We start from the raw sequence: 13698 nt of genomic DNA on the forward strand, positions 1-13698 counted from the left end.
TGGCAGGGAACATAAAAACTGACTGTAAAAGCTTTTATAGGTATGTAAAAAGGAAAAGACTGGTAAAGAGAAATGTAGGTCCCCTACAGACAGAAACAGGTGAATTGATTATGGGGAGCAAGGATATGGCAGACCAATTGAATAATTACTTTGGTTCTGTCTTCACTAAGGAGGACATAAATAATCTTCCAGAAATAGTAGGGGACAGAGGGTCCAGTGAGAGGGAGGAACTGAGCGAAATACTTGTTAGTAGGGAAGTGGTGTTAGGTAAATTGAAGGGATTGAAGGCAGATAAATCCCCAGGGCCAGATGGTCTGCATCCTAGAGTGCCTAAGGAAGTAGCCCAAGAAATAGTGGATGCATTAGTGATAATTTTTCAAAACTCGTTAGATTCTGGACTAGTTCCTGAGGATTGGAGGGTGGCTAATGTAACCCCACTTTTTAAAAAAGGAGGGAGAGAGAAACCGGGGAATTATAGACCGGTTAGCCTAACGTCGGTGGTGGGGAAACTGCTGGAGTCAGTTATCAAAGATGTGATAACAGCACATTTGGAAAGCGGTGAAATCATCGGACAAAGTCAACATGGATTTGTGAAGGGAAAATCATGTCTGACGAATCTCATTGAATTTTTTGAGGATGTAACTAGTAGAGTGGATAGGGGAGAACCAGTGGATGTGGTATATTTGGATTTTCAAAAGGCTTTTGACAAGGTCCCACACAGGAGATTAGTGTGCAAACTTAAAGCACATGGTATTGGGGGTAAGGTATTGATGTGGATGGAGAATTGGTTAGCAGACAGGAAGCAAAGAGTGGGAATAAACGGGACCTTTTCAGAATGGCAGGCGGTGACTAGTGGGGTACCGCAAGGCTCAGTGCTGGGACCCCAGTTGTTTACAATATATATTAATGACTTGGATGAGGGAATTAAATGCAGCATCTCCAAGTTTGTGGATGACACGAAGCTGGGTGGCAGTGTTAGCTGTGAGGAGGATGCTAAGAGGATGCAGAGTGACTTGGATAGGTTGGGTGAGTGGGCAAATTCATGGCAGATGCAATTTAATGTGGATAAATGTGAAGTTATCCACTTTGGTAGCAAAAATAGGAAAACAGATTATTATCTGAATGGTGGCCGATTAGGAAAAGGGGAGGTGCAACGAGACCTGGGTGTCATTATACACCAGTCATTGAAAGTGGGCATGCAGGTACAGCAGGCGATGAAAAAGGCGAATGGTATGCTGGCATTTATAGCGAGAGGATTTGAGTACAGGAGCAGGGAGATACTACTGCAGTTGTACAAGGCCTTGGTGAGACCACACCTGGAGTATTGTGTGCAGTTTTGGTCCCCTAATCAGAGGAAAGACATCCTTGCCATAGAGGGAGTACAAAGAAGGTTCACCAGATTGATTCCTGGGATGGCAGGACTTTCATATGAAGAAAGACTGGATGAACTGGGCTTGTACTCGTTGGAATTTAGAAGATTGAGGGGGGATCTGATTGAAACGTATAAAATCCTAAAGGGATTGGACAGGCTAGATGCAGGAAGATTGTTCCCGATGTTGGGGAAGTCCAGAACAAGGGGTCACAGTTTGAGGATAAAGGGGAAGCCTTTTAGGACCGAGATTAGGAAAAACTTCTTCACTCAGAGAGTGGTGAATCTGTGGAATTCTCTGCCACAGGAAGCAGTTGAGGCCAGTACATTGGCTATATTTAAGAGAGAGTTAGATATGGCCCTTGTGGCTACGGGGATCAGGGGGTATGGAGGGAAGGCTGGGGCGGGGTTCTGAGTTGGATGATCAGCCATGATCATAATAAATGGCGGTGCAGGCTCGAAGGGCCAAATGGCCTACTCCTGCACCAATTTTCTATGTTTCTAATAATAATGCCATAGGCAATTTCCTGTTTCAATATTCCTAACAAGTGAAAAGTGAATTTAAAAAACCTACCATCTTCAAGCATTATACTGAATGAACAGCTGTTGATGAGAAAATAATTTTCTGGATTGCTTATGCTGTTCTTGCAACATAATGCAATGAATATTTCACAAAAACATATTTTCTTTTAGATGTACTCATTATATTTGTGCCCATCATTATAAATTTACATTTCCCATTAGAAATATGACAATCGAGAATGCAAATATAATGTTCGCTTGAATTGTGTGTTCAGGAAACAAAAGCCCAAAACAAGGGTCTGACTTTACCTTATTCATTGTATACTTACAAGTAGAAAATGCTGCACAATAAACTAAAGCCAACTTTATTAAATGTGTGATAAATTTATTGCAATCCTCAATGATACTTTATGACTTAATACTCTAATCAGCACCTTCTTGAGTTGATGAATATATACACATCCTTTTGACCAGTAGATCTCTTCAGACCAAAAGGTTGACTAGTTCCACTGAAATAGCTGATCTCTGATCTGGGACATTGACAGTCAGAAAGCTGATGATCAATGTTCAAAATTTGAAGTACATTTATTGTCGAAGTACATACAGTATACATTACCATATACAAATCTAAGATCCATTTTCTTTTGGGCATATGTAATAAATACATAATAGAATCAATAAAGACCACCAGAGTGCAAAAACAAAAAAAAAGTAGTAACAATAATAAATAAACAATAAATATCAAAAACCTTAGATGAAGAATCCTTGAAAGTGAGTCCAAAAGTTGTGTGAACATTCCAGAGACAGGGCAAGTGAAGTTGAGTGAACCGCTCCGGTTCAAGAACCTGACAGTTGAAGGGTAATAACATTCCCTAAACTCGGCAGTGTGAGTCCTGAGGCTCCTGTACTTTCTTCCTGATGGCAGCAGTGAGAAGAGAGCATGACCTGGGTGGTGGAGGTTTCCGATGACGGATGCTGCTTTCCTGCAACAACACTGTGCAGATGTGCTCACTGGTGGGGAGGGCTTTACCCGTGATGGACTGGGCTGTATCCACTACATTTTGTAGGAATTTCTGTTCAAGAGCAATGGTATTTCCATACAAGGCTGATGTAGCCAGTCAATAAACTCTCCACTACACATCTACAGAACTTTGTCAAAGTTTCACTAACTCCTAAGGAAATAGAGGCGCTGCCATGCATTCTTCATAATTACACTTAACGTGCTGGGTCCTCTGAAATTATAACACCATGACTCTCTCTACCTCTGATCCTTCAATGAACACTGGCTCATGGGCCTCAGGTTTCCTCCTGCTGAGGTCAATAATCAGCTCCTTGATCTTGCTGACACTGAGTGAGAGATTGTTGTTGTGGCATCACCCAGCCAGAGTTTCAATCTCCCTCCTATATGGCTGATGCTTGGTCTACTACAATGGTGTTGTCAGCAAACTTGAAAAATGGCATTGGAGCTGTGCTTAGCCACACAGTCATAAGTGTAAAGTGAGCAGAGCAAGGGGCTAAGCACACAGCCTTGTGGTGTACCTGTGCTGATACAGTTCATGGAGGAGATGGTGTTGCCAATCCAAACTGACTGGGGTCTGCAAGTGAGAAAATTGAGGATCTAATTGCACAAGGAGGTATTGAGGCCAAGGTTTTGAAGCTTATTGATTAGTTTTGAGGGGATGGTAGCATTGAATGCCAATCTGTAGTCAATAAAGAGTATACATCTTTGCTGTCAAGATGTTAAAGGGTTGAGTGAAGAGCTTATGAGACGGCATCTGCTGTGGACCTGTTGCACTGGTAGGAAAATTGGAGAAAAACCAAGTTGTTTCTCAAGCAGGAGTTGATATGTTTCATAACAAGCCTCTCAAACCACCTCATCACTGTGGATGTAAGTGCTACTGGTTGATAGTCATTGAGGCAGGTTACCACAGTCTTCTCAAACACTGGTATGTGATGTTTCCTTAACCATTGTTGCTCTGTACGTTGGAAGCCAAAGCCTGAATACAATCAATAAGAAACTCAAGGTAGTGGTAAGAACATATGAAACAGCAGATGTCTTAAGGCCTTGAAGCCTGCTTACAAAATATAGCAGTTCCTGTACCATCTGCTCTCTTGCCTCAAACCCATATTCCTCCAATTCTCAGAGAACCTATAACTGTTATTCTTAGCCTTGAATTTATACTCTGAAGTAGAAAACTGTCGAGGTTTATAACCAATATCACAAGACAATAGGAAGTCCTCTTGGCATCCCTGTTTAAATCTCCTCAGAATCACACTCTCGTAAATAGGGAGAGATTGAGAATTAATTGACTTATCGTCCATCTTACTCAATCTTTCTCTAGATGACCACACTATCAACCTGGAATACACCAGCTGAATCCATGCTGACTGCAAGGCATAAACATTTTTCCATTAGCAGGAAGACCAAACTTATACACAGTGCTCCAAACATACAAGCTCAGCAAAAGGTATTTGTTTTACACTCCTACCTTCTTAGCATTCTCCTCCCACCAATGCTGTTGGATCCTTATCTTTACTTCTATAGTCTTGATAGTCAGCATGAGAATGAGGGCCAACCTAGTCAGCAGACATCTCCTGTTTACATCAGCAGTGCTGAGGTGGAGATAGCTGAAAGCTTCAAGTTCCGAGGTGTAAACATCACTGATACCTTGTCCTGGTCCAACCGCGTACAGAGCATGCCCAAGAAAGCGCACCAAAACCTTTACTTACCCAAAAGACAGAGGAAACATGTTGTGGTCCAGTTGACCCTCACCATTTCTTGCACCACAGAAAGCATCCTATCTGAATGCATCACTGCATGGTATGTCTCAAACCAAGACTGCAAGAAATGGGAGAGTTGTGGACACAGCTCAGCACATTTCAGAAACCAGCTTCCCCTCCATTGCTCTTTGTCTATAATTCTCACTGCCTTGAAAAATTAGTCTACATAATTAAAGACCTCAATATTCTCTCTTCTCCTCTTCCCATTGAGGAAGAGGGTGCAAAAGCCTAAATCATGTACCACCAGGTTTAAGCTTATTGTATAAGATTGATTCTTGACCTCAATCTACCTCATCATAGCCTCACACCATATTGTCTGCCTACAATGCAATTTCACTGTACATTTCTACATTGTTATTTTCCCTTTGTACGACCTTGTATTCTGCTGAGCACCAGTGACAGCGGGGAGTGGTTCAGAAAAGTGTGACAAGTGATGATAAACCTGATTCTGATATGGGTCTCTATTGTGGACTGAGAGTGGGAATCCTCATGGTTGGGAAAAGGGGAAGGGAGAGGTGGGGGAGTGGGAAGAATGAGAGAAACATTCTGTAATGATCAATAAACCAATTGTTTGGAATCAAATGACCTCGCCTGGTGTCTCAGGGCTGGATGTGCCTGCACCCACGCCATCCCCCCTACCCCACCACTCCTTCTCTGCTACCTTCCCTACACCCCTCACATGGCACTTTATCCTCGACAATCCCAATATTCTTCACTCCCGCCAGATTTACAAACTTGCTCTCCACTCCATGTTGACAAATACAGTACTGTTCAAAAGTCTTGGGCACCCTAACTATATATATGTGCCTAAGACTTTTGCACAGTACTGTAAGTTGTAGTAGGAGACCCGTGCACAGAAGTAACTTTGATTCTAAATATTATTTTCATTCAATTCACTACTGAATACATTGTGGTATTGGCCATTCCACTTCTGGAAAAAAAAGACTTTTATACTATATTTTCTTCATTTTCATTTTATAAAGTGTTACTTTATCTTCTATGTAAGTTTAGCAAAGCAGTTGTAATTAGTAAATACGCCAAAAAAAGTAATGGCATTATAGTGTCTTGTCTAATTTATGTGTGTTATTGAGCAACTACTGTATATTTTAATAATACAATATACTTACAGTTTATAATTAAGGTTGCTTAACAGTAATTCAACCTAATATGCAATTCATAGTTAAACAAATTAAATTTCTAATGAGTTTAAATAACCATGGTCTGTGTTATGTTATCAATCTAAAAAAATTAAAATAATTTCTAAAACTTTTAATATTTTTACGAACATAAGCACATTTTGTAATGCATATTTATAACATGTTAATAGCATGGGTTGTAGAATTGTCAGTGCCATGTTAAGGAAACAATTTGGGAGTGCTCATTTAGGCTGAGGGAAACTAGAACATGGAAAGGTACAACACAGTACAATTGGCCAGTTATGCTGTATCTGCCTTTTAATCCTTCTTCAAGATCTATCTAACCCTTTCCTCTCACATGGCCCTTCATTTTCTTTCATTCATATGCCTATCTAATAGTCTCTTAAATATCCTTAACATATCTGCTTCTACCACCAGCCCTGCACCAGTAAGTTCCATGCACTTACTGCGCTCTGTAAAATCCTATTCCTGATATTCCCCTTATACTTTTCTTCAATCACCTTAAAATTATGACTTCTCTATTTAGCTATTGCTGTCCTGAGAAAAGGGACTGGCTGTCCACTCAATGTTTCTATTATATTATACATCTCTATCAAGTCACCTCCCATCGTTCTTCACTCCAAAGAGTAAAGCCCTAATTCACTCAACATTTGCTCATAAGACATGCTCTCTAATCGAGGCGGCATCCGGTTAATCTCTGCATCCTCTGTAAAGCTTCTAGATCCTTCCTATAATGAGGCGATCAGAACTGAACACAATATTCCAACAGTAGTCTAATCAGGACCTAGAGAATTGCAACATTACCTCACGGCTCTTGAATGCAATCCCCTGCACTAATGAAGGCCAACATACTTCTTAACTTCCCCGTCAACGTGCCTTGCAATCCCTAGATGTGGACCCCAAGATCCCTCTGATCCTCCATACTGCTAAGAATCCTGCCATTAATCCTGGTATTCTGCTTTCAAATACAACCATCCAAAGTGTATCACTCCACATTTCTCTGAATTGAACTCAATCTGCCATTTCTCAGCCCACCTCTGCATCCTATCAATGTCACGTTATAACCTACGACAACCCTCTACGCCAGGGTTCCGCGAGATCGTGGTTTAAAAAAACTTAAGTTTTTGAACTTCACGCGACACGCGATGCTAGCACTCAGTGGTGGGCAGTGACCAAGCAGCCCCGTTAGCAATCTCGTTAGGGGTCTCTCAACCCAGGGTGGCAGAGCGCAGTAGTGCCGTGTTTATTTGGTTAAGTCCATTCTCAGTTTTTGACACAAGATAGGAGAGGCTGTTGATAATTGGTGAGCGCTGTATTGCAAGCAGGGAAGGACAGTAGGCTGATGAGGAGTGTGAAGTGCGTTTTCCAAGCATTGAGTGGACTCACCCAACTTGGGCTGTGATGTCAGCCACTCCCTCCCAAATTACCTCTCCCAGCTTCTCCTTGTGTGCTGCCGACTGTCTTATGGGAGCAAACAAACTTGACCAGTGTAGTAGAAAATTGGAGGGGAAATTTTCATTTTAAAGAAGGAATTCTTATGCGCCATGAATCAGCTGAACTTAATACCCAGAAAAGGAAAAGTCACACAGCTGGTGAGAACCTAATGCCAGCATGTAAAATTAAAGTGGGTAAAATGTTAGGACAAGATGCAGTACAAGGGATTGAAAAGGTTTCACTCTCAAACGGTACTACAAGTCGATGTATTGATGACATGTCACGTGATGCTGAAGAGGTTTTGTCTGTGTGATAAACTGAAAAACAGCAGCTTCTCTAACCAGGTTATTGAGTCAACAGATTTCACCAATAAATATCATGTTGTAGCATTTGTAAGATTTGTAAATGATGGTGAAATTCAAGAAAACTTTTTCTGTTACAAAGAGCTGCCCGAAACAAGCAAAGGCCAAGGTATATTTAATGTTTTGTCCTCATATCTGGAAACAAAGGGTCTGTCTTGTAGGAACTGTGTTGGCATCTGTACTAATGGTGCCCATCAATGGTTGGCTCCATGAGAGGTTTCACTTCTCTTGTAAAAAAGAGAAAATCCCGACATTGTCACAACACACTTTCTTCACAGAGAGATGCTGATGTCAAAAACTCTTGGAGATGAAATGAAAAAAGTTCTGGATGATGCTACAAAGATGGTTAAACAAAGACCTGTTCACTCGAAAATGACTAAAGAACTGTGTGAAAATCTGGACAAAGGACACACGAGTCTCCTGCCACATACAAAAAACCAGTGGCTTAGCAGAGGGAGAGTTTTCAACAGGGTGTTTGAGCTGGATGGTGAATTGCAGGAGTACCTTCAAGAAAATAGTAGGCCAGATTTTGCTGAGCGCTTTGAAGATGAAGACTGGCTGCAGAAACTAGCCTATTTAGCAGACATTTTTCATCATATGAACCAGTTGAACAAGTCTCTGCAAGGCCTTGGAGAAAATGTTTTGACTTCAAGTGACAAGACTCTTGGATTTAAAAGGAAACTTACAACTTACTGATCATACTAACATACTGTGAGCTGTAGATATAATAATTTTTACTCAAGGGTTCCCCGGAACCTGAAAGTTATTTCAAGGGTTTCTCCAGGGGAAAAAGATTGAGGAAAGCTGCTCTACACTATCCATAACAATCTTCATGTCATCTTCAAACTTACTAACACACCCTTCCACTTTCTCATCTACTGAAAGTCATTTATATAAATCACAAAGAGCAGGATTCCCAAAAGAGTGGAACACCAGTAGCCAGAGATTGCCAAGTTGAATGTGCTCCATCTACTACCAGCCTCTGCCTTCTGAGGGTAAGCCAGTTCTGAAACCACACAGCCAAGTTTCCCTGGATCTCATGCATCCTGACTTTCTGATTGAGCTACCATAGGGAACCTTGTCAAACACCTTTCTAAAATCCCTATACACCACAACCGCTGCCCTACCTTCATCAATTTTTTTTGTTACTTCCTCAAAGAAGTCAATCAGACTCAAAAGGCACAATGTGCCCCTCACAAAGCCATACCGACTAGCCCTAATGAGACAATGTTTCTCCAAATGTTCGTAAATCCTGTCACTAAGAATCCTCTCCATTAGTTTGCCCAAAACTGATGTAAGATTCAAAGAAACATAGAAAACCTACAGCACAAAACAGGCCCTTTAGCCCACAATGCTGTGCCAAACATGTACTTACTTTAGAAATTACCTAGGGTTACCCATAGCATACTATTGTTCTAAGCTCATGTACCTATCCAGGAGTCTCTTAAAAGACCCTATCGTTTCTGCCTCCACCACCGTCGCCAGCAGCCCATTCTATGCACTCACCACACTCTGCATTAAAAACTTACCCCTGACATCTTCCCTGTACCTGCTTCCAAGCACCTTAAAACTGTACCCTCTCGTGTTAGCCATTTCAGCCCTGGGAATAAGCCTCTGACTATCCACATGATCAATGCCTCTCATCATCTTATACAACCCTATCTGGTCACCTCTCATCCTCTGTTGCTCCAAGGAGAAAAAGCCAAGTTCACTCAACTTATTTTCATAAAGCATTCTCCCCAATCCAGGCAACATCCTTGTAAAACTCCTCTGCACCTTTTCTATAGTTTCCACATCCTACCTGTAGTGAGGTGACCAGAACTCATGGGTCTATAATTCCCAGGATTATCCCTATTACCTTCTGTGAACAAAGGCTTAACATGCTAGTGAGGAAGCTAAGATTATCGCCAAAGGCACAGCAATCTCTTCCTTTGCTTGCCTCTTAACTCCAGGGACTTACGCATCCTAACGTTTTTCAAAAGTTCCAGTACATCATGTGTCTTAGTCTTGATATGTTCCAGCATACTAACAATTTATGCTGACCTCACATTCGTCAAGGCCCTCTCACTAAGCGAAGTATTCATTAAGGACCTCTTCCTATCTCCTCTGACTCTAGGCATATTTCCTCTTTTAACCCTGTTTGGCTAATTTTAGGATGAAAAACAGAAGGATGACTAGACTGACAGTAAACCTCTCCTTAATCCTACTTGCTAAGGCCTACCCATGCCCCCTTCTAGCTCTTCTCGGTTCCTAATTAAGTTCCATCCTGAATATCTTACAACTCTCAAGAGCCCTGGTCTCATAGTTGTTTCCTAAACCTTAAGTATGCTTCTTTCTTCCTCTTGACGAGATGTTCTACATCTCATCAACCATGGTTCATTCACTTTACCATCCTTTCCCTACTTTAACAGGACAAACCTATGGAGAACCTCATGCAAGTGCTCCCTGAATTACCTCCACACTCCCCGAGTACATCTGTTCCCAATTTATGTTCTTGAGTTCCTGCCTAACAGCATCATAGTAAGTACTCCTCCAATTAAATACTTTCCCATACTACCTGCTCCTATCCCTGTCCAAGGCCATGATAGCTTCCTCAATCTATGTTGCTCTTGTGGGGTCGATAGAATACTTCCAATAGTGATTGGTCCCTTCCTGTTTCTGACTTCCACCTACACTGACTCAATCGACAATCCTTCCACAATGTCTTCCCTTTCTGCAGCTGCGATACTACCCCTTAATTACAATTGCACTTCCCCACTTCTTTTACTTCCTTCCTTGAATCACTGTACTTCATTCTAAGTCCTGGAAATTCCAGCAGCCATTCCTGCACTGTGACAGCCAAGTCCCTGTAATGGCATAGTTCCATGTATTGATCCATGCTGAGTTCATCATCCTTGTTCCTGGTCCTTCTCACATTAAATTAAACATATTTCAACCCACTTAATTGATTGCATCTATGCCCTATCCACTGCCCTTCCTTCCTCAGTCTCTCTATATGTTGCATCTACCTTTACAACTGCTCCATCATCTGACCTATCACTCTGATTCCAAACCCCAACAAGCGTAGTTAACTCCTTCCCCAACAACTCTAGTAAACATGTCCACAAGGACAGTGGTTCCCTTCAAGTTCCTTCCTTGTAAATCATCCCTCTTGTACAAGTCATACTTTCCCTAGAAGAAAACCCAATGATGGACAAATCTGAAACCCAAGCCCTTGCACTAATTCTTCAGCCACACGTTCATCTACCAAATCATACTATTCTTCCCCTCACTGTTACATGGTACAGGTTACAAGCCTTGAGGTCCTGCTTCTTAGTTTCGTACCTAGCAACCTATACTCACTCTTCAGGACCTCATCCCTATTGTTGGAACCAAAATGTACTATGACTTCTGACTGCTCATGATCCTCCTTAAAAAAGCTATGAACTCTGTCAAGGCCATCCCTGACCCTGACCTGGGAGGCAACATGCTATCAAGGAAACTCTTTCATATCTACAGGATTCCCTGTTTATTCCCCAAACTACTGAATCCCCTGTCATGACCATCTCCTCTTCTCCCCCATTCTGTGCCAGAGACCTGGTCGCTGTAAGTTTCCACTCATAGGTTATTCCAACAGTAACCACAGGAGTATTTTTGTTACTGAGGGTAACAGTCACAGGGTTTCTCTGCACAGTCTGCTTATTGCCTTTACCTCTAATACTAGTGAAAAATATTAGTATCAGTATGGGAAACAGATAAGTGATGATGCACAAGCTATTCAGCACACAAAAAGATAATATAAAGGACTAGAAATTATTGTGCACCAAGCAAACATATTTATTTGAAAACTCACTGAGTGAAATGTTATTGGGTCTTTTGTGCAGGACACACAAACCGGGAAATTCAACCAAAATTCTCCTTACGTATTTGAGGCCCACAAATAGCACAAACCACTTTAATCCAAGCCATACAAGCCAAGCTGAGGTCTACCTTATTTTAATAGTGACCACACTTGTGCAATAGCTGAGGTGTACAAGGGAGTAAAGTTTAAGCATTGTTTTATTTTTGGTGCATTCTCTCACTCCCTCCCACCCAACTTCCTCACTTCCATATTGTTCTGTACTCTAATATCCCTGAAATCCCTGACAGCATACTTATTCCAACTCCCAACTTCCCAAATCTCATTTACCAGCTCAACCCAGTGCCCTCCTCTAGACCTTTCTCTCTATCACATCTCATTGATCCATGGCCTGTATGACTTTCTGCACAATACTGGAGCTAATACAAGAAAGGCCTTTGTTCATGTTCGCCTACAGTTCCTGTAACGTATGATATCTTGAGCTTTGCACAAAATATAATTTTGGCTTAAATGTTTGTGTACCTGTTTAGAATTATGAATTCAGGTTGGGAAACAGAAACCACAGTGTTGGAAAGCTTTCCCACCAGCACCAAGGATTACACATCGTTAAAATGTGCCCCAGATAGCATTTCTGATGGTTGATCAAGGCAACAGATTCTGATTCCACAAGACAATAATTCAGGAATAATTAAACCAATATGCAAAAGACAGCGAACTGTGCAAATATAAAAGAAATAGTAATAATAATAAGGTAATAACTATTGAAAACATGAAATGAAGATCCTTGAAAGTGACTCCATAAGTTGTGGGCACAATTCAGTGAGGGCACATGTGAAGTTGAGTTAAGTTGTTCCACTGGTTCAAAAGCATGATGGTTGAGGAGTAATAACTGTTCCTGAACCTGGTGGTGTGAGTCCTGATGGCAGCAGCAAGAAGAGAGCATGACCTGGGTGGTGGGGTTCCATGATGATGCTATCCTGCGACAGTGCTCCATGTAGATGTGCTCAATGGTGGGGAGGGCTTTTTTTTTAATAGGATTTTCCGTTCAAGGGCATTGGTGTTTCCATACCAGGTCATGATGCAACCAGTCAATATACTCTCCACCACACATCCATGGAAACTGGTCAAAGTTTTAGATGTCATGCCAAATCTTTGCAATCTTCTAAGAAATGCTTTCCATGGGTTTACTCTCCTGAAGGATGCTCTCACATCAGCCTCAAAGTAACTGAAGGTTATGGGAGTTTGTGAAGGTTCCTCCATGTTTTGACAGTCAAAGCAAGTACAGAAGGCACTGAGCTCATCTGGAAGCGAAACCCTGTTGTTACATATGCTTCTGATAACAATCACAAATTCACATTGTCCTTATATCAGTATCTGAAAAGGTTCTTGCATGATTAATTATATTTTTCACCAGTGAATGCCTCTCCAGTTTAATTGAGACTGCAATTAAATTTTACTCACCCAATACAAAATTAATAATGTTCAAATAAAAATGTTATATTTCAGATCTTCCTTTCTTAGGATCTGGAGAAATAAAGGCATGTCTCAATGTTCAATTAAGATTTTTAAAAAATACAAGCTTAAATTTATTTGGAAGTGCAAATAAAGATATTTAGACAGCTACATTTTATGAGCCCAGTTTCAAAAATGGGCTGAGATTGGCATTCTGTATAACTCTGATGCACCAAAAAGGAATAATCATTAAGCTATTACAGTCAATTCCTGGTTTAGGGTATTTCAGTTAGTTGCTGGAAATTTTCCTAACCCATTAAACTCATTTTTGGTTTGTTCATTAAATTCAGTTAAATAAAAATTGTCTGAGTCGACATTTGCTCTAATGCAATGCAATTACCATTAAAAAAAATTATAAATAAGTGGCTTAACTCTGCTTTTGCCTGAGTATTACGCAGTTGCAGTCTTCCCACTGGGACCAATTGTTTGCCAATGGCCAATTGCTTCCAGTCACGAAATGATGCCACAATTACTATTAATGGCTATATTTTTGTTACCTAATCAAATTAAAATCTCAGTAATTCCCAGGAGCCCATCCTTAACCATACTTCTCTGGAACTATCCAGGAAATTGCAAGCCATCTGCTACATAGGGATGTAGAAGGCCGCTTGCAAACTATCTCTGTAAATACAGACTAACCTTGTCATGATAATATTTTGATTTCAATAACCAATTCCAACTGCACAAATTTAATCATCTTTTACAACTAATTCAAAATCATTC

The 13698-nt window shown here is 40.9% G+C and overlaps 1 protein-coding gene across 4 annotated transcripts in view; it reads right to left on the reverse strand.

Annotated features, from left to right (window-relative positions):
- The window catches only part of bub3 (BUB3 mitotic checkpoint protein), a 60157-nt gene that overhangs the window by 10556 nt on the left and 35903 nt on the right, over positions 1 to 13698 (reverse strand). Inside the window, exon 8 of one of the 4 annotated variants that reach the window (XM_072239472.1) lies at positions 12746 to 12764. The exons of the other annotated variants lie outside the window; for them this stretch is intronic. Coding sequence (XP_072095573.1) covers positions 12761 to 12764 — 4 coding nt within the window. The 3' untranslated portion in view covers positions 12746 to 12760. Of the gene's footprint in view, positions 1 to 12745; positions 12765 to 13698 lie in introns of those variants that run through there. 4 annotated transcript variants of the gene reach the window in all.

Source organism: Mobula birostris, chromosome 21 (genome assembly GCF_030028105.1).
Source record: "Mobula birostris isolate sMobBir1 chromosome 21, sMobBir1.hap1, whole genome shotgun sequence".
In the NCBI taxonomy this organism is placed as follows: Eukaryota; Metazoa; Chordata; class Chondrichthyes; order Myliobatiformes; family Myliobatidae; genus Mobula; species Mobula birostris.